Genomic DNA, 19,295 nt, shown 5'->3' on the forward strand with positions numbered 1-19,295 from the left:
TGGCTGGGGGGTGATGTTGGGGGATATCAGTTGATTACCTTCACTGCATCTCTCATTGTTCCTCATTGGTTTCCTTCTTCACTTCTTATTTCTAATGCTCCTAAAGCTTTCTTTGGAGGTTTTAGATGGTTCGTTCGTTCGTTCGTTCTTTCTTTCTTTCTTTCTTTCTTTCTTTCTTTTTTTTTTTTTTTTTTTTGACAGGCAGAGTTGGACAGTGAGAGAGAGAGACAGAGAGAAAGGTCTTCCTTCTGTTGGTTCACCCCACAAATGGCCGCTGTGGCCAGCGTGCTGTGCCGATCCAAAGCCAGGAGCCAGGTGCTTCCTCCTGGTCTCCCATGGGGTGCAGGGCCCAAGCACTTGGGCCATCCTCCACTGTACTCCCGGGCCACAGCAGAGAGCTGGCCTGGAAGAGGAGCAACCGGGACAGAATCCAGCGCCCCAACTGGGACTGGAACCCGGGGTGCCGGCGCCACAGGCAGAGGATTAGCCTAGTGAGCCGTGGCACCGGCCTAGGTGGTACTTCTGATGTTGCCATAATTATTGCCAGTATTTTAAAGGTGTTCTCTTTGAGTCACTAAATTGGCATAAAAAGAATGAAGTTGGAGTTCCTTCCTGGAGATTGAGAGATTAACTCTAAGCCCTGCCCTGCTGCTGGCTCTCCTTTAGCTTTGGGAAAGTCTCAGTCCCTCTCATCTTCAGAGTCTGTTTGTAGAGTGAAGTAGAGTAAGGGGGTGGCATTTTCTCATTAACTTAACTCTTAGCTTCTAAAAGTTATTCGTGTTTTTTATTCATATGCATTGATTAATTTTCTAATATGTTTAGGCAGGGTATTGAAAAAAGCCTAATGGATTCCTTTTTTAGTGAACTATAGTGATTGTCCATGAAGAGAGAAGTAGTAGGCTTAGTTCAATCTTAAGCATGAAATTTTAAAATCTTACATCATGTCTAGATAAATATTGGGGAGCCCTAAATAGTCGAATTGGGACAAGGATAAGGTAGGGTAAGCAAAGTTGTTGACTTATTGTTTTCTGCATTATCCCCAGTCAATTTTATTTTTTCTTTCTTTGAAAAATTGAATTTTTGATAATGAGAAATTACCATTTTAAAATGGTGTTCTGTTTTCCCCTTTGGCCAGTAGAGAGTTAACATTCTGTTTTTAAATCCTAAATACTAGCTCTATAAATTAGCATCCCACAGCAGAATTCAATAAATATCATTACACTTCATTATGCTTATAGGAACACTTATTCCAAAGCACATTGACTTCATTTGTTGACTTGGCTTGTTTCTAAGTGTTTTATAATAATAGAATAAAGATGGACATCACCAAAACTTGTTTAATCACATTGATTATTATTATTAAAACTTCAGAAATATTTCCAACATACAAAAAATAACTCTGGAAACTAACACCTTTAAAAAAAAAAACTTCCATCTGTGATCTGTGTCACATCATAGCATTTTATATTCAAACATTTTTTAAAGAAAGAATCAAAGATCACAGAAAAGCCTACGGTTTGGTCTACCATGACAGCACCCTCCTCCTGTCTCCTCTGGAGTTAATAATGTATTATAATTCCTGTCATTTCTTTTTGCCCTACTTTCAGCTCTCCTCCCTCCTTTTGGATTGAGTCTTGTAATTCTATTTGATTTCCATGTTGTCTTGTGTCGCTCCCCCTCTTCGTGGAGGAACGACACAGGACCCTGCGCTGTTCTTTCGTCTGCTCGGCCCTCCCCGGGTTTGCTGCTGGTTCTTCCCGGGTTGGCTACCGTCCCTTCCACCTCCGTGGAAGGGCGGTTCCCCCTGCCACTTTCCCCACTTACGCGGGGGAGCGGCACACCGCCGGCCGGCTCTCTCAGGGGCTGCACAGGTGTTCCTTCAGATAGATGTTCCTGGTGCATGCTGTCTCTCTCCTCCTTTATAGTCCTCTTCCACCAATCCCAACTCTGCTACCCACACGCCGAGCACGCTGCTCTCCTCCAATCAGGAGCAGGTCCTGCTGTTTATTGGTTGAACTGGAGGCAGCTGTGTAGAAGCTGTTTACTTCTCTCCCAGCGCCATATTGTGGGAGAGCAGATGCATAGAATAAGTCTTAATTCCAGTAACAGTCTAGTCCGAGTTGCTCCCCACAGTCTTGGTACCTTATTGATTTGGAGTTGCTTTAGAATTTAAATATATCTTTAGCTTTTCTTCACAATTTACCTTTTTTTAAAAAAAAAAAAAGATTTATTTATTTGAAAGAATTACAGAGAGAGGTAGAGACTAGAGAAAGTTCTTCCATCCGCTGTTTCACTCTCCTGATGGCCACAACAGTCAGAGCTGCGCTGATCCAAAGCCAGGAGCCAGGAGGTTTTTCCAGGTCTCCCACATGGGTCTTGGGGCCCAAGGACTTGGGCCATCTTCTACTGCTATCCTAGGCCATAGAAGAGAGCTGGATCGGAAGAGGAGCAGCTGGGACTAGAACCGGTGCCTACATGGGATGCTGGTGCTTCAGGCCAGGGCTTTAACCCACTGTGCCACAGCGCCAGCCCCCACATTTACCTTTAAGTCATCTTTTACTGCTGCAGTTACACTCTAAGAACCTTGTAATTATATATTTAAATTCCTTCCTTCCTCTTGCTCCATTGCACTACTATCATATTTTTTAAAATACAAAGATCCCATGCTATATTGCTGCTATTTTTGCTTTAAACAATTATATTTTTAAAGAAATAAAAAAATGAGGAATTATCTTTACACAAGATTATTTCCAAAGGTTTGTGGAAAAGTGGAAATAAAAAATAAGTTATTGGGGCTGTCATTGTGACAGGCTAAGCTGCGCCTATGACACCAACATCTCATATGAGCACTGCTTTGAGTTCTGGCTGCTCCACTTCTGATCCAGCACCCTACTAATGTGCCTGGGAAAGTAGTGGAGGATGGCTTAAGTACCTGGCCCCTGCTCCCATGTGCGAGACCTGGATAAGGCTCCTGTCTTCAGCTTGACTCAGCCCCGGCCTTTGCAGCCCTTTGGGGAGTAAAACAGTGGATAGAAGATCTGTCTTTCTTCTGTCTCTGTAACTCTCTTCTTTAAAATAAATAAGTAAATCCTTTAAAAATAAGTTATTTTGGTGGGAAAATGTTGCAATCCACAAATGTTGCATATACCCACATACTTGCCATTTCTGGTGCAGATCTTTTTTGTGGAGGGGGAGAGTGGGATGTCATGTGTTGTCCTTTCCATCGGGTATCATTACTCTTCTGCTTAAAAATATTATTCTGTAGAGTAGAAGTCTGCTGACATTGAATTCTTTTGTTTGTCTGCAAAGTAATTTGCCTTTATATTTGATAGGTATTTTGCTGTTTTCAAAGAATACAGAATTCTAGGTTGACTTTTTTATTTTCACTCTTTTGGGGGATGTCTCTCCATTATACTTTAGTTTTCATAGTTTCTGACAAGTAGTCCTCTGTCATTCGCATGTTTGTGCCTTTATAAATCTCCCTAAAGTCCCTAGCTGCTTTTTACAATTTTCTCTTAACCAGTTGTTTAAAAGCAATTCACTTACATGTGCCTTGATTTACTTTTCTTCATATTTATTTTGCAAAGCATTGATTGAGTTTCTTCAATCTGTGATTTGTCATTTTCAACAAATTCTGGAAATATTTAACCAGCATTTCAGGAAATCTAATTACTTATTTATTAGTCTTGATAGTCTGTTCTGTTCGTTATCTTTTCCTAAAGGTTTATTTTATTTATTTGAAAGCAGAGTGACAGAGAAAAAGAGATCTTCCATCTGCTGGTTCACTTCCAAAATGATCAGAATTGCCAGAGCTTGTCCAGGCCAAAGCCAGTTGCTCAGAACTCCACCCAGATCACCAACACGGCTTTCCTAAGCACATTAGCAAGGTGCTGGAATTGAAGCTGGACAGCTAAAGTTTGAACCACTATTCCAATATGGGTTGCTAGCATTGCAAGAGGTATCTTAACCTGCTACACCACTACATGCTGTTCCACAATGCCAGCCCCAGTTCTGTTCATTTTTGTTCTCAGTTTTCTTTTTTTAGGGGGTGGATTCATTTAGAATAGTTTCTGTTAATAGTCTTCAAGTTCATCCCCAAAGGTAAATCGGGTCTTCTAATATTTTCTTTTTCTTTTTCATCATGTTCACATTTTTTGAACCTACATATTTTCTCTGTTAATTCCATTATTTCTGTCATTTTTTTCTCTTTTTATAATTTCCCATTTATTTAAAATATGATGAACATGTAGTATTTGTAAATTTTGTGACATACATTGCAATATTCTGCCACATACACACATTATAACCCAATCAAATGGCCAGCTTGTCTGTCTATTTCCCATCTCTGTCAGTTCTGGCTCTGTTCCTATTAATACATGTTTCTCCTTATCATGACCAGAACCAGCATTTTCCCTATCTGTGGGCCTGTTAATTTTCCTTTGGGTTTCAGTCATTCTGAAATTTACATTGTTGAACATTGGCTTTTGTTATATTGCTTTAAAGAGTTTACAACCTCCTTCTGTCATAGAGTTAAATTACTTGAAATTAGTTAAATTCTTTTGAGACTTCCTTGTAAGATCTACTAGAGAAGGTCCAGAACACCTTTTATTTAAAACAAAATTTTCTCTACCCCTAAGGCAATACCCTTCATATGACTGTATCCAGTGGCCCACACAATTCCAATATCTGTCTTTTTGCTTGTAGGAACATGAACTGTTCTCTGTCCCAGTAAACTTCTGGGAGTTGTTTATCCTACTGCTTTCTTTTATTATTCCCCAAGCCATGGGATTTATTTTTCTCTCATGCAAGCCCAGCACAGAAGTCGGCTGAACCTTGAAGGGAACCTTCTGCTGACCCCTGGAGCTCCGTCTCTGTGCAGCTTTCCCCTCTGCGACTATAATACACGTATTTAATCCTGTGACTTGTTATCTTCTGAACTCCACCATCATTCCCTTCAACTTGGCAAAACCTCTGAGGTCTGTCTGATTTCTCCCTGTGTGTGCTGTGGCCTAGACGATGCCTCCTCCTGAGAGTAAGCCAGGAAATCCTGGGGCTTGCTTCATTTGTCTCTCTTGAGAATCACAATCCTGCACTGTCTGCTGTTCTTGTCTGGTGATTGTTGAGTCATATAGTTCACTAATTTTCTAGTTGTTTACAGCATTAAGGTAATTCTGGCAACAGTTACTCCTTTGTGTGTAGAAGTAGAAGTCCTCAATATTTCCTTTTAATTAAATTTTTGGGTTGTCTTTAGTATGGCCAGAGCCAACAGTCTGTCCTGGGTGTTACATATTCCTCTGCAGAAGCAAACATGCTGATAGATGTATTTTAAATTAGTGTGGCTTTCATCAAGTTATGGAACATATGCATTCTGTTGTAACTGATATTAAAATCACCTTCTGTTAATACTGCTTGCAAATATTTTTAGTGCATTGTTCTCAGAAATTTTTAAATGGATGAAATAGCTGCTTATTGAATCCTTGATGTCTGGGGTATCTACCAGACTTTCCTATCCTAATTGTTCTTCATTTCCCTCCAGGAAGAGCTACTTGCTGCTTTATAACTTTTCAAACCTTAAAATACTTCTTTGTCCCAGAGTCGCACTTACCCTTTCATTATGTAGGAACGGTGCACACACACACTGTTCCTTCTCCAGAAAGCATAGACTTCTGAGCTCTGCTGCCTCCAACCTGAAAAAAGCCACATAGGACTGTTTTAACTATGCCACTTGTTGATCGGTTGCCTGTTCTGTTCAAAAGAAAAGGACTGATTCTAATTATGATATTGATCATTACGGTGACTTGGGTGTGGGTAGTAGGTTGTGAGTGATCTCTTCCCATTCCGCTTCCTGTTTAGAAGAGGTTTTCTGTTACATGCTCTCGCTTGTCCTTTCCTCTGAAGCCTTTGCAGTGCTTCAGACTCTGAGACACTAGAGTGTGTGGCAAGCAGGGGCTTATTTTCGGGTATCAAAGGATGCTAAGAGGGAAGCTGGAACCCAGTAGTAAGTAGTACTTAGGCTCTATTGGGTGGAAGAAGGAAAAAGAAAAAAGGAAAGAGATAAAAGAGAAGCACTACTTCTTTTCCTTAGAGATGATGCTGGCTGATGAATGCATATCTTACTCATGTGGGGTTCCTGTTACTCGTGTCTGTTTACATTTGTCAGTCTTGTTTCATGTATTTTTGTCAGTAATAATAAATGTCCTGTCCAGACAAAAGAAGGGCAAGGAATTGATTTTGGTTAGACAGACTGGATAGCAACATTGTGTGTTCTTTTTCTCCTGTCCTTGTTGTATACCAGATGTGATGATTTCAGGGCTCTGTAACTGCATTCTTCATTGATCGGCGTAAGTTTGAGTGCCTTGTGAAACATGGAGTTACTGGAAGCTTTCACTGGCAAGGGTAATAGAGCTGCTATTGCATGCTTGTTGCCTATCATGGTACATAGTTTGTCCACATGTCACTTTGCTCTCTTAGCCCTGCCCTGTGAATGTGACCCTTTTGCAACAACTGGTTCCCATCTTATAATTCTTCCTCATCACATTGCCTCATTTATTTTGCTCCAACCACACAGGCCTCTGGGGGTTCTGTGGGAACTGCAGGCACACTCATGCTGAGTCTTTGGACTTACATCCCCTCTGCTTGCAATGCCCTTCCTCTAGAGGACAGCTAGATAGTTTACTGCTTTGGTTCACTCAGGTTTAGCATCATCATGAGTCTTCCTCATCTGTTCTGTGCTGAAAATAACAACTGAACATCCTTCCTTTCCCAATCACTTCATCACTTGTACCTTTCAGCTTGCTTAAAGAAATCTTATTACTTGGCAATATGGCACTCAACTCAGGATGGTGTCCCTCCCATCCGGGTAAGTTTCATGAAGGTAGAAATCTTACTAAGATTCAGAGCAGTGTCTAGCTGTATAATAGGCACTCAACAATAACTTGGTAGAAGGAATAAATGATGTTTTATTTGTGTTAGGACACTTATGTGCATTCAGTCTGAACCTATAAGAATATGTCTGCAAAATAGAAAACTATATTTGTAGTTAATATACATGTAAAAATTAAATTACAAGTTTTGTATTCAAGGTTAAAGTCCCCATCACTTCTCGGCCTATTGGCTAAGATCAATTGCAAAGTTAAATTTCCCTAATTGCAACTACAGAATTTCAGGTTCTATTGAATTTTGGCAGACGTCACTTTTCTGAAAGATCTTTGGGACCAAAAAGACCTTAGTCATAAAAATACTCTGTCCTTGTTAATTGTTAAAGGAACAACAGTAGTCACTGTGCTCTTGCTCCCCATGTAGGACCTCTGTCCCTATTGAATTGTAATATGAGAATCGACCGCAAATTCTCTCCCCAGTCTGTACTCTTTATGTCGTGTGTGTGCGTGGGTGCAAATTGTTGAAGATTGTCTATGATTAGCATGGAGTTGGTCCTCTGTATATAAAGTCATACTAAAAATGAACCGTAATGAAGAAGGAGATGGGAGAAGGAAAGGGAGGTGGGATGGGAGCTGAGGGAGGGGTATGGGGGAAAGAACCACTGTATTCCTAAAGTTGTATCTATGTAAAAATGCATTCATTAAATAAAAATTTAAAAAATAATAAAAATTTAAAAATAAAAAAATACTCTGTCCTTGGGGTTGGTTTTGTGGTGCATTGGTTTAAGCAACCACTGTGACTCCAACCTAAATATCAGAATGTCAGTGGGAGTCCTGACTGCTCTGCTTCCAATCCGGCTTCTTGCTAATACACCTGGGAAGGCAAAAGATTACGGCCCAAGTATTTGTACCCCTTCTTCCTATGTGGGAGACCAGGATGGATTCCTAAGATCCTGGCTTCCATCTGGCCCAAACCTGGTTGTTACAGGCATTTGGGGGGTGAGCCAGTGGATGGAAAAATCTGTCTCTCTCTTTATTGCTCTGCCTCTCAAATAAGTAAGTAAGTAAATAATCTGTCTTTAAACAACATGCTGTGTCCTTAAAAAGTTTTAACTTTATTTGTTCCTCATTTTTTTTAAAAAAGTTAATTTATTTATTTGAAAGGACAGAGAGAGGGGGAAAGAGAGAATCTTCCATCTTCTGGTCCACTCCCCAAATGGCTCCCAAATGCTGGAGGTGGGCCTGTCTGAAACCAGGAGCTTTTTCTGGGTCCCCCACATGTGTGCAGGGACACAAGGACTTTGACCATCCTCCGCTGCTTTCCCAGGCACATCAGCAGAGAGTTGGATTAGAAGTGGAGCAGCCGGGACTCAAAATGGGATGTTGGTGTAGCAGGCAGCAGCTTTACCCACTATGCCACAACGCTAGCCGCTGTTCCTCGTTTTTAACATATTTTTAAAACTATCATCATCGACCTTAAAGGAACCCAATTACTTGAGCCTTCACCACTGCCTCCCAGGGCCTGCATTAGGAACTAAGGTCAGAAAAGAAACCCAGGCATTCTCATGTGGGACACAGGCATCTTAACCTCATAGGCTATGTGCCTGTTCCACTTGATTAACTCTTGTTATTAAGGCAATAAAAAATAGTTTCAAACTTTAATTATTTCATGAATAATTGATCTATCTGTACTTACCTCTAAATAAAACGTATTAGTTCTAAGTAAAAAAGATAGCTTGTATTCTGTTACTGTGCTATCCAGCTGTGATTGTAGGGCATTAGGGAACCTCATGCGAAGTTACTAATCTTGTGTAGAAGGTAAGAGACTTGCAACAAAACTTACAACAACAAAACTTACAAGAAGTGTTCATTTCAGTATTTCCTTGTTGTCTGATACAGAACCTCCTCCACTCCTTTGCACACTCTGTACTCTTTCTCTCGCTCCCGGACCCCTCCATGTGTGTGTATGTGCATACCCACATGTGCTGTGTGCATACGTTTCTAGATTACATGTGTGTAGGATTAGGTGTCTTTTCAGATATTATCTAAAATAAACTTACTGGTGCACATCTTCTGTGCTGCAAACATTCTCATTAAATACCATGGATGGAATCAAAGTGTCCTGAGTGCTTGCTGCCTACTAGGTATTATAATTGGTCCTTGGCATATGGGCTTTAGTTAAGATTTTTACACCTCTGTCCAGGAGATGCTTATATTCTATCAAGAGAATAATTCCAACACTCTGGGTCACGGAATTGTGTACCTGGTGATTGGGAGCACAGGAATGAGAATGTAAATTACTCAGTTGCCATGAAAGTTTATGGGAGGAGACAACCGTTATGCAGAAAAAAGTAGAAGAGGAAACAGTATATGCTTAAAGCATAGAGACCTGAACTGCAGTGACTGCCCAGTGAGCCAAAGAGAATTTATCTTGGTTGGAGTCAAAGTGTTTTTGCAGTGTTATGTTTGTCAAGAGCCTAATTGTGTTGTGAGTATAAGGGGGAATGCTCTTGATCCCAGAAGCTATGTGCTGATATATTTAAAGTGAAGTGCTATAATGTCTGCAAGCAGTCCTCAAACGATTCAGGAAAAAAATAATTATGTAAATGTATTTGTGGCTGTGGAGAGAGAATGCTCACAAATATTACAGTCTGTTACTATGAGTCTAGATGGAGATACAGGTGTTCATTGTATGTTTTCAACATAGAAAAAAATCTCTCAAGTCACTATGACTGTTTTTTTTTTTTAATTCTGAAGAAGTACTACAAACATAAAATTGGATTGGAGGGGGCCAGCATTGGGCGCAGTGGGTTAAGCCATCATCTGCAATACCATCATCTCATAGCAGGACCAACCAGGTCTATCTTTTACACAGATATTATACCACAGACAAAACCCCAACTTGTAAGCCAGCATACAAGACCATTATTAATTAAAAATTCCAATTTTGTGTCTTTTTCTAAAAAAAATACTATTTATTTGATAGGGCCAATGCTGTGACACAGTTGATTAAGCCTCTGCCTGTGACACCGACCTCCCAGATGGGCACCAGTTGGAGTCCTAGATGCTCCACTTCCAATCCAGCTCCCTGGTAATGGCCTGGGCCCCTGTACCCATGTGGGAGACCCGGAAGAAGCTCCTGGCTTTGGATAGGCCCCGCTCCTGCCATTGCAGCCATTTGCAGAGTGACCCAGTGGATGGAAGACCTCTATCTCTCCCTCTGTAACTCTGCTTCTCAAATAAATTAATAAATATTTAAAAAATATAATATTTATTTGAGAGAGTAACAGAGGGAGAAGGAGAGGCAGAGAGAGAGAGAGAGAGAGAGAGTGCACGCGCGTGCTTCCAATCACTGGTTTACTCTCCAAATGTCAGCAACAGCCAGGACTGGCCCAGGCTGAAGCCAGGATCTTCATCTGGGCCTCCCATGTGGGTGGCAGGGGCCCAAGCACTTGGACTGTCTTCTGCTTTCCCAGGTCATTAGCAGGAAGCTGAATCAGAAATGGAGCAGCTGTAACTCAAACAGCTGCACCAATGGCATACTGGTGCTGAAGGCAGCGGCTTAACCCACTGTGCCACAGGGCCAGCCCCTCCACAAACTTTCAAATGCTTGAACAGAGGATCATATTTTTTTTTGAAATTTTTTTATTTATTAGACAGGTAGGATCATATTTATTTTTAACTTTCTAAGATTATTTTTGGAAAGAAAGAGTCCATAAAATCTAAATAATACGTACCCGAACACTTAGAATATAGCAACATGAAGTAAAAGCAGATCATTTAATGCACATTAAATAAAGAAAGAAAGTAATATACATTTCATTTATATTCCTTAATTGGGAGACTGAAGGCTGGAATGGGATGGTGGGGAAAGAATCAGGGATGGAGAGGTGTGCATCAGGGAGATAGAGTCGGGTAGCCTAGTTGGAGGTGATTTTCAAATTTTGTTTAGTTGATGCAAATTTCTGTTCCATCTAGGTCCTTTAATTGTGGGGCCCCTTAGTCACTGTTTGCAGCTGCATATTTTTCTAGTTCTTATTTTTAGAGATTCTACTCATCATGGAATAGTTGAAACAAATTATTATGGTGGAAACTTTCCCCAGTGATAAAGCCAGAGCTACTAGAGAAATACCACTTCTCTGAGCAGATGGAATCCATCTTCACCCAAATTTTAATTTATTACAAAGCTCATACCTAGGGAAAGTTAGAGTGAGTCATCATGTTTTGAAATTGAGTTTTGGCAAAGTTCAATTTTTCAAACAGGATTTTCTTTGTTGGGAGACTGTTTTATTGAGGGCATTATCTTTATTTTATTATTGACCTTTTATGTCTCCTACTTTTTCCATCGTCTGTCATCTCACATTACTGTGGAGCGGAGATCACAGTCCAGCTGTTGAGGTTGCTTTCTGTTCAGGGAAACACAGCTTTGTGTTTCAGCTACAGGCTGATCTGTAATTGCTTGGCTGAGATGGTAACAGGTTCTAATAACTCCGCTGTTTTCTAAGCATCTTCTCCTGTACAATGCCTGTCTTTCCTTGCTAGCACTGGCTTTGCCTTTCCAAAATGAATCCACCCAAAAGGTAGTGGGTGATATGATGACCCTGGCGTTCATTATATCAGGGAGACCGAACAATTTTAGGAAAATCAATGTCAGATAGATGCACAGTTTTAGGAAAAAGTAAAATTTCCTTTTTTGGGTTGCTTGCAAGAATAACTCATTTCTGTCTCCAATTTTCCTACTTACCACTTTCATCTTTTTTGCATGTGTTTATTTTTGTAGGCCTGGGAATGTTTACTGCACCATCACTTCTCTTAGTTCTTCCTGTTTTTCTTTTGCATTTTCATGTGTTTCTTTTTCTGACATTTCTTCAGCAAAGTCCAAGTTAGAGTACACACTGGGACTATCTCGTTGGAGTGATGTCCTATCTACTTCAGTCTAGCTCAGCCCAGCCACTCCTCCGTTTGGTTTCTGAGGCTGTGTTCCCTAAAACCATTCCCCTCCGGCACCACCGCTAGGGATGTATATGAAGTTCCCCTCTGTCTGTTTTTGTTACCTTGTCAGCTCCTGATAGTCAATCTTAGGTCATAGGAGTTTTTAAAAATATTTACCTGTTTGAAAGGCAGAGCATGAGAGACAGAGAGAGAGAGGTCTTCCATCTGCTGGTTCACTCCCCAACTGGCTGCAACAGCCAGAGCTGGGCCAGATGGAAACCAGAAGTCATTCACTCCATCTGAGTGTCCCCCTTGGGTGACAGGGGCCCAAATACTTGAACCATCTTCTACTGCCTTCCCAGACACATTAGCAGGGAGTTGGGTTGGAAGTTGAGCAGGCAGGACTAGACTTGGCACTCCATATGGGATGCCCACTCAACCCATTGCTGCAACGTCAGCACCTATGTTTGCAGGAATTTAATGATGAAGCTGTGTCTTGAACTAAAACAGGTGCAGGGGATGTAGTAGGTAAGGGCCTATTAACTATTAGGTGGGTGAGTAAAGAAATTAATGTGCAAAGGAATAGAGCTTGTAACTGCAGTCCTTAAGGAATGAAGCTGTCTAGGCACTTTTCTCTGTAAGTGCAGCCAGTTATATTTGCAGACATAAGCATTGCGACCCAGTGTGTTTCTGTTAGTGGTTCCTGCTGCCCTTGGGTTCCCTGGTGAATTCCTAAGGAAGCCTGATCTGATGGGAGCTGCCTACAATATGAGAATTCCCAGAGCAAGAGATGTGTGGGATGGGGCTTCCACACTTACCGTCCCTTTAGTATGAAATGACTTCAGTCACCTATCTGAAGGATCAGCTGTCATTAGAATTAATGCTGACATATAACCTTATAAACTCTGAACTTGCACATGTTGATTAAGAACAAGATCATCTTTGGCACTTTTTCGACTTTAACTGGAAGGACAAAAATCTCCTTGCGTCCAGGAGTTGCACGTTTTGCTCATGTGCTCTCATTTCTTTGTGTCTTACGCCGGGTTGCTGTTATGTGGTGTATTCAGCAGCCTTCATCGTGGAGATACCTGGCCTGTTCCTTGTGATTTTGCCCATGTAGGGTTACAGCTGCTTTCACTTTTCTGTGATTTAATTTGAAGATTCAGCCCAGCAGGGGGCTATTGGTCTCCACCTATGCAGCTTTAAGAGCTGACTGCTGTTCTCTGCGTGGTCGTTATTTCCATTGCTATTCATGGTGATTTTCCTCTTCTGTATTCATGGAGCAACCAAGGCACCGTTCCAAGAGCTCGTTCCCTCTACATACGGCATAACATGGAACCATTTGGATGGAAAAATTATAAATTAAAATTATTCTGTTCATTTTAAAATATTCATATTGTGTTGCTCAAATGCCAGTAACTGGAAAATCATGGATAATGTCCTGTTTTTATAACCCCTTTCAGAATGTTTTGAAATCTGTTTATGTTGTTACTTAGCCATCTTTTCCTAGAGTGGGTTTTGTGATTAAAAAACAATTTTTTTGAAAAGAAAGACTATATTAGTTCAGTGTCTGATGGCATATATGATATGATATGATGCTACAAATAATTGCAGTCCACTTCTAAATAGAAAAATATTCCATGAACAGAGAATTTTTATAAAATAATAAGACTACAAAGATAGACTGTGAACATGCCAGATTATTTCTTTGGAGGATAAAGCATTTTTATTAAATGATTAAAACTAAGCAAAGATTTATTTCTGGAAATAGATATATTTAAACTAGAAAATTCATAATTTCATAACAGTACTGATTTTCAGATGCTAAAAACATTTACATCATTTTAAATGGAGCTACTGTTTGTTGTCTTCTGTTGTCATTGCTAAGTCATTGATTCTTTAATTTTGGAAGGCTAAAGTTTTATCTTGCTCTCTGCATTTTCCATGATGTATGTGTGTATGGGAGAGGATATGCATGTCTCAGAGAGATAGACATGAGGGGAAATGTGAAAATGTTTCTATGCAGATTGGGTAGTTTTTTATTAAAGTAAATATCTCTCTTAAGGGCAGAAACATAGAGATCTTAACTTTGTGCTATATGTTTTTCCACCTCTGTGGACCATTTTAAAGGTTAAGTACAGATCTTTATTTTCTGCTTTTTTAGTCTTAAATTTGAAGTCTACACTCACAGAGAAACCTGTGTGGGTTTTTTGTTGTTGTTGTTGGCCCTCTTGATGAGGAATATTCAAATGTATTTTTGAAATTCTTCTGTTCTGTCAACTAAAACAATTTACAATTATAATTTTAAGACACTTTCTAGAAACATCTACCTCGGTTCAAGCTAAAGTCTCAGTTTAGTGGCCTGTTTGTGTGCACTGGATTCTTCAGAGCAGCAAATCACTTGCGCGGGGACCGATTTCACAGGCTCAGTTCCCTGTGTGTTTTAGCCCTGTCAGTCATTCGGCTTTATAAAATAGGCTCATCCTTGACTGCGTATGGGTTCTGAAAGGTTGTGTGTGTGGACCATGAAAATCTGGATGGCTCTTGCTAACTCTCTTTTATCATTTTAAGTAACACCCAGTGATCCAAAAGCATTTCCTCTTGGTTTTCAGGAAGATGTTTTTACAAGCTGTCATAGTTGAAGTCAGGATTCTTTATAAGAACAATAATATATATATATATATATATACACCAATGCATACACATAGACACACATACACATTTATAGTACCCAGATTATCTGCAGAATGTACGTGTGTGTGTGTGTACACCCCTTTTCCTAGTCTGGTTGATGGGAAGTAGGATGCAAGCTATCTGTGAACAGATTTCCCAACACAAACAGCTTACACAGCAACCAGCTTTTCTGAATGTAGCAATAAAATGAATACTAATTTTAATTGAATGAAGAGGACAGATTTGAGTAGTTACTACCGGAGAAATCCTGAGAGTTAAACCTTCACCACACTTGACATTGTTTTGTGGTCTGGTGACAGACAGATGAGTGAGCTAGCTGCTGATGGTACCCGTTCTGTGGAGTGCCTGCTTCAGTTCCAGGGCTTATGACGTTCAATAAAATAGGTATTCTCCGAGGTGGCATGAAGCTTTAGTCTTGATCAAAGTGCTTCAGAGGAAGCGCAGCCGAACTGATTGGCTGTGAATGTTAATCACTTCACAGGATGCTCTGATAATTTACGGCATTGTTGTAACTCTCTGGCGTTCATAAAATGGACTTAATAACCTGCTGCCGCCGTGGGATAAGCTGCTTTTTCTCTGCAGTTGGATACCCAGCCTGCCTGCATAATGGGGTAGAGAAACACCGCATTAGAGAGGGTGAGCAGCCGTCCCACAGGAAGCAGCTCCCTAACAGATTGGTTCGTTATCTCCTTTGATTCCTAGAGGGCGTCTGTGAGATATGGCTGACCAGCGAGGACACAGGGGCCTACGGCAGAGATATTGGCACTGATCTCCCCACGCTGCTGTGGAAGCTTGTTGACGTGATTCCTGAGGGAGCAATGCTGAGGCTTGGCATGACAAACCCGCCCTATATCTTAGAGCATCTGCAGGTAAGGAAAAACACCCATTGAACCACGACACGGGTACTAAGCAAGCCCGACCACGTGGCAGCCTCAGTGTCTTCTCATGAGAGCCACTGCAACCCACTTCTACCTGTGGTTGTCGTCCTATGTGATCAAGAATGAATCGAGACTTTCAGATCTGCTTCTTAGCCTACATGTTTTGTCTCCTCCTTCATCATTAATTAATGTTACCCGCATTTTTCGATATTTGCTACCTTGTCTCAGTGCTTTGTTTTACCTTTGTAGTCATTCCTTTTCCATCACATAAATTTGCCTCGGTGTCCCCATTTTGAACCCTTGTCTAGTTCAGAACTGCTGATATATTGCATTAATTTTTTGCAGCTAACAGTCACAGATGGGTTATCTGAACTATTTTTGGCTGTCTCAGTTAAGTTGGGAAAGGGTTCTTCTGTGTTATCCCCTCCTCTGGAGATGCTTAGTTTTGAGTGGAATCTAGGGAACCCAGGGCCTGATACCCTTCCACTTGATTCATCTGGGCTCACTGTGAACAAAGAAGAAGGTGATCCGACCCCTGGTCTCCTTTTTAACCATCCATAGATCAGCATGCTCAATGTCAAACTAGATAAATGGACATATGTCCAAGTAACTATGGAATGTGATGACAAATGCCACTTAAATAGGACCAAACAGAGGCAAGGCAGAATTTGACTTTGCTGTTAAGACATTGCTTAGGACAACCATATCCCGTGTTAGGGTGCTTGGGTTTGAGTAATGGTTCCGCTCCCAATTCCAGCTTCCTGCTCATGTGTATCCTGGGAGGCAACAGTGATGACTTAACTGGTGGGGTCCCTCTAACACATGGGGAAGACCCAGATTGAGTTCCTGGTTCCCAGCTTCCAGCCTGCTCCAACCCCAGCTGTTGCAGGCATTTGGGGAGTAAGCCAGTGGAGGGGAGATCTGATTCTCCCCTTAATCTGACTCTTTCTTTCTCTGCCTTCTACATCAATTAATTATTTTTAAATTAGGAATAAAGCCTATGGACAAGGGAGCAACTGTTTAAGTGAGAAAATATACACTGCCCCTGGACTATTGCTTGAGAAATAAAATAATAATTTCTTCATGTCTTTAGTTATAGACATAAGATCTGTTAACTGCTATTGGAAAGTCATATGTAAGTTATGGAAACAAGCCACTTATCTTTAATAAATGTGTTTTTTGCAGTTTGTACAGCACATAACATTTCAAAGAGCTAAAATTTTATGCAGTTTCAAAAATGCATAAATGTAAGTGAATCTCTTAGCATTTTAAAAAGGATTTCTGTTGACTTTAGGTCTACACTGGGTTAAGTTTTTGTTGAACAGCCTCGGAAATATCAACAGCATCCTTTAGCCATTCTGGAGTTGACAACAGTCTGACTGTTAATTATAAATGTATAATGAGGCCGGCGCCGTGGCTCAATAGGCTGATCCTCCGCCTGCGGCGCCGGCACACCGGGTTCTAGTCCCGGTCGGGGTGCCGGATTCTGTCCGGCGGTTGCCCCTCTTCCAGGCCAGCTCTCTGCTGTGGCCAGGGAGTGCAGTGGAGGATGGCCCAAGCCCTTGGGCCCTGCACCTGCATGGGAGACCAGGATAAGTACCTGGCTCCTGCCTTCGGATCAGCGAGATGCGCCGGCCACAGCGCGCCAGCCGCGGCGGCCACTGGAGGGTGAACCAACGGCAAAAGGAAGACCTTTCTCTCTCTCTCTCTCTCTCTCTCTCTCTCTCTCACTATCCACTCTGACTATCAAATAAATAAACAAATAAATAAATAAATGTATAATGAAGAGACTTAGCAATTTCAGTGTTGTTGTTCATATTTTCCTAGCTAGATCTTTTTAGTAACTGTAGATGATTTATATGTCGAATTTATTGAGTACTTCAGTGCAGGATGATTGTGACTTGCTATTTAAAACTAAGTCACAGGCATGTCAACTTTTACTTAACACTTTGCTTCAACACTTGTAAAAGCAAGTGAATCTCTGTAAAAATAAAATATGCTAAGAGCTGGGGCAGTCTTGCTGTGTTTCCAATAAATGTGAGACACAGCTCATGAAGACCAGTAGACGCGGGGGATGTGTAGTAGGTAGGAAGGAAAACAGTATGCATAAAAATGCATTTTATAATAACATTGAAAAGATATATATTATCAGGGAGAGATGGACCCTTAGTAGCTAAGTTCAGGTAAGGAAGCAACACAAGGAAAGATTTCGTGTATCAACTCTGAAGTGACTAACCAAATAGTTCTTGGAATATGGATTGCATGGTTGCAATAGCTAATGCAGCAATGTATAGCAAATCCTAGAGCTCACCACCTAACGCAATGCCAGGGCTGCCAAGTTCACATGGATGCTCCAAGGGAGCATCTTTAGAAAAAGATGAATGGAACATGCTAAGCATAACGTTCTAGTACACCAAGGAGTTACCAGATGTCAAGTTCATGGACGGCCATTAAAGGGATAACCAGTTCTGATGGTCACTAAGTTACAATTATGAAGTTGGTGCTTCAGAGTGTGTGTAATGTTGGTCTGCCTCCCACATTGCCAGCTTGAGGCAGAACTACCTCGAATCTGTCTCCAGAGCTACCCCACACAGTAGTGGTCCCGTAAAGGAGTGAAGGGAAGCAGGGATAAAAGAAGAACCTTCTTCATAAAAGGACTTGGAGAAACCACAGTGTAGCCATAAATCTTGACGCCTAAACACTCTGGCCAGAAGAGGCTGCAGAAGCTGGCAGTGGAGCCAATGGGCTTCCAGGGTGGAAACCACACCATAGACAGCTTCCCACTCCTGTGTGCTTTCCAAGCAGCGTGGCCCAGGCCATTGTGCACTCTGGGGAGGAGCACCCCCCAGAGCTCCTGGGACAGAAGGAAAGACACAAAGGAATGCAAGAGGAATAGAGCCACACCGTCTGGAATAAGAGCTTTTCACTTTGACATGACCTTCACCCCTCCTCATCTGGATGGCCGAACCCAGAGCTTGCCACCCGCAGACACAACCTGCGTGGCAGAAGAGGAAACTGAGCTGCAGAGGGCTCGTATGGCTGCCCGTGGCTGCCCGAGTCTTGGTGGGAAAACAACAGGAGGGAGCCCTACAGGGTGGTCCTTGGGCCCGTGCCTGCACCTGCACTTGCACTTGCACTTGCACCTGCACCCAGCCATCCATGGCCTTTTCCACTTTCCTCTCAGGCGCGGAGGCTGCTCTCAGAAATTACCTGGCTTATCTAAAGAGCGCTGAAGAGTGCCCACCATTAAAAAATAGAGAAGAGGAACAGAGACAAAAATGGCAGAGCAAAGTGTTTTTTTTTCTGTAAGGAAACAGAAGGATCCTGCTCTTGCAGCAACTGTTCAGCTGCTTTATTGCCCTCAGAGTGAGGGGTGCCTGAGAGTTTTCTTGGTAGGCCTTAGCTTCCCCATGTTTCTGGAAGGGGAATCCTCACTGGGCCCTTCTCCTCCACCTTCGTTCTCTCCATTTCACATTCACCTGCCTCTTGAGATTTTTTTCTTTAAACCCTTTTACCAGCTTTAAAAAGAAATTATCGAACAATTTAAAGGGAAAATTATTTAAAGGAAAACACCAAGGTTTGTATCCTATTATTTTAACAGTATGGTGTGGAAAAATAAGGGGGTTGAGAATACATTTGATTAAATAAATCTCCACGGGAATAGAAGACACGCATTACTCTCGACATGAGATGCACTGCTAAGATTTTATCAAGCATCCAGCATCGTGTGTGGCACAGTGTATGGCAGGCATTGAGTAAGTGCGTAGTGAGTGAAAGCAAGGGAGGGGGAACACCTTACTAACAGCAGGGAGACAAGTAGTAAAGTATCTTCCTTTGGAGGCATCTAGCATTCCTATTTCTAACTTACCATTGCCTTAAAACAATATAGGATTCATTTTCATGATGATACAGT

The 19,295-nt window shown here is 41.5% G+C and overlaps 1 protein-coding gene across 9 annotated transcripts in view; it reads left to right on the forward strand.

Annotated features, from left to right (window-relative positions):
• CDKAL1 (CDKAL1 threonylcarbamoyladenosine tRNA methylthiotransferase) overlaps positions 1–19,295 on the forward strand; it is a 731,906-nt gene that overhangs the window by 425,195 nt on the left and 287,416 nt on the right. For all 9 annotated transcript variants that reach the window (XM_008262511.5, XM_002714231.6, XM_089333341.1 and 6 more), the window contains one exon: positions 15,207–15,373. In XM_008262511.5, coding sequence (XP_008260733.1) covers positions 15,207–15,373 — 167 coding nt within the window. The remainder of the gene's footprint in view (positions 1–15,206; positions 15,374–19,295) is intronic.

The sequence above is a fragment of the Oryctolagus cuniculus genome, chromosome 5 (assembly GCF_051225735.1).
Source record: "Oryctolagus cuniculus isolate XC-2025 breed Fujian yellow rabbit chromosome 5, ASM5122573v1, whole genome shotgun sequence".
Lineage (NCBI taxonomy): Eukaryota > Metazoa > Chordata > Mammalia > Lagomorpha > Leporidae > Oryctolagus > Oryctolagus cuniculus.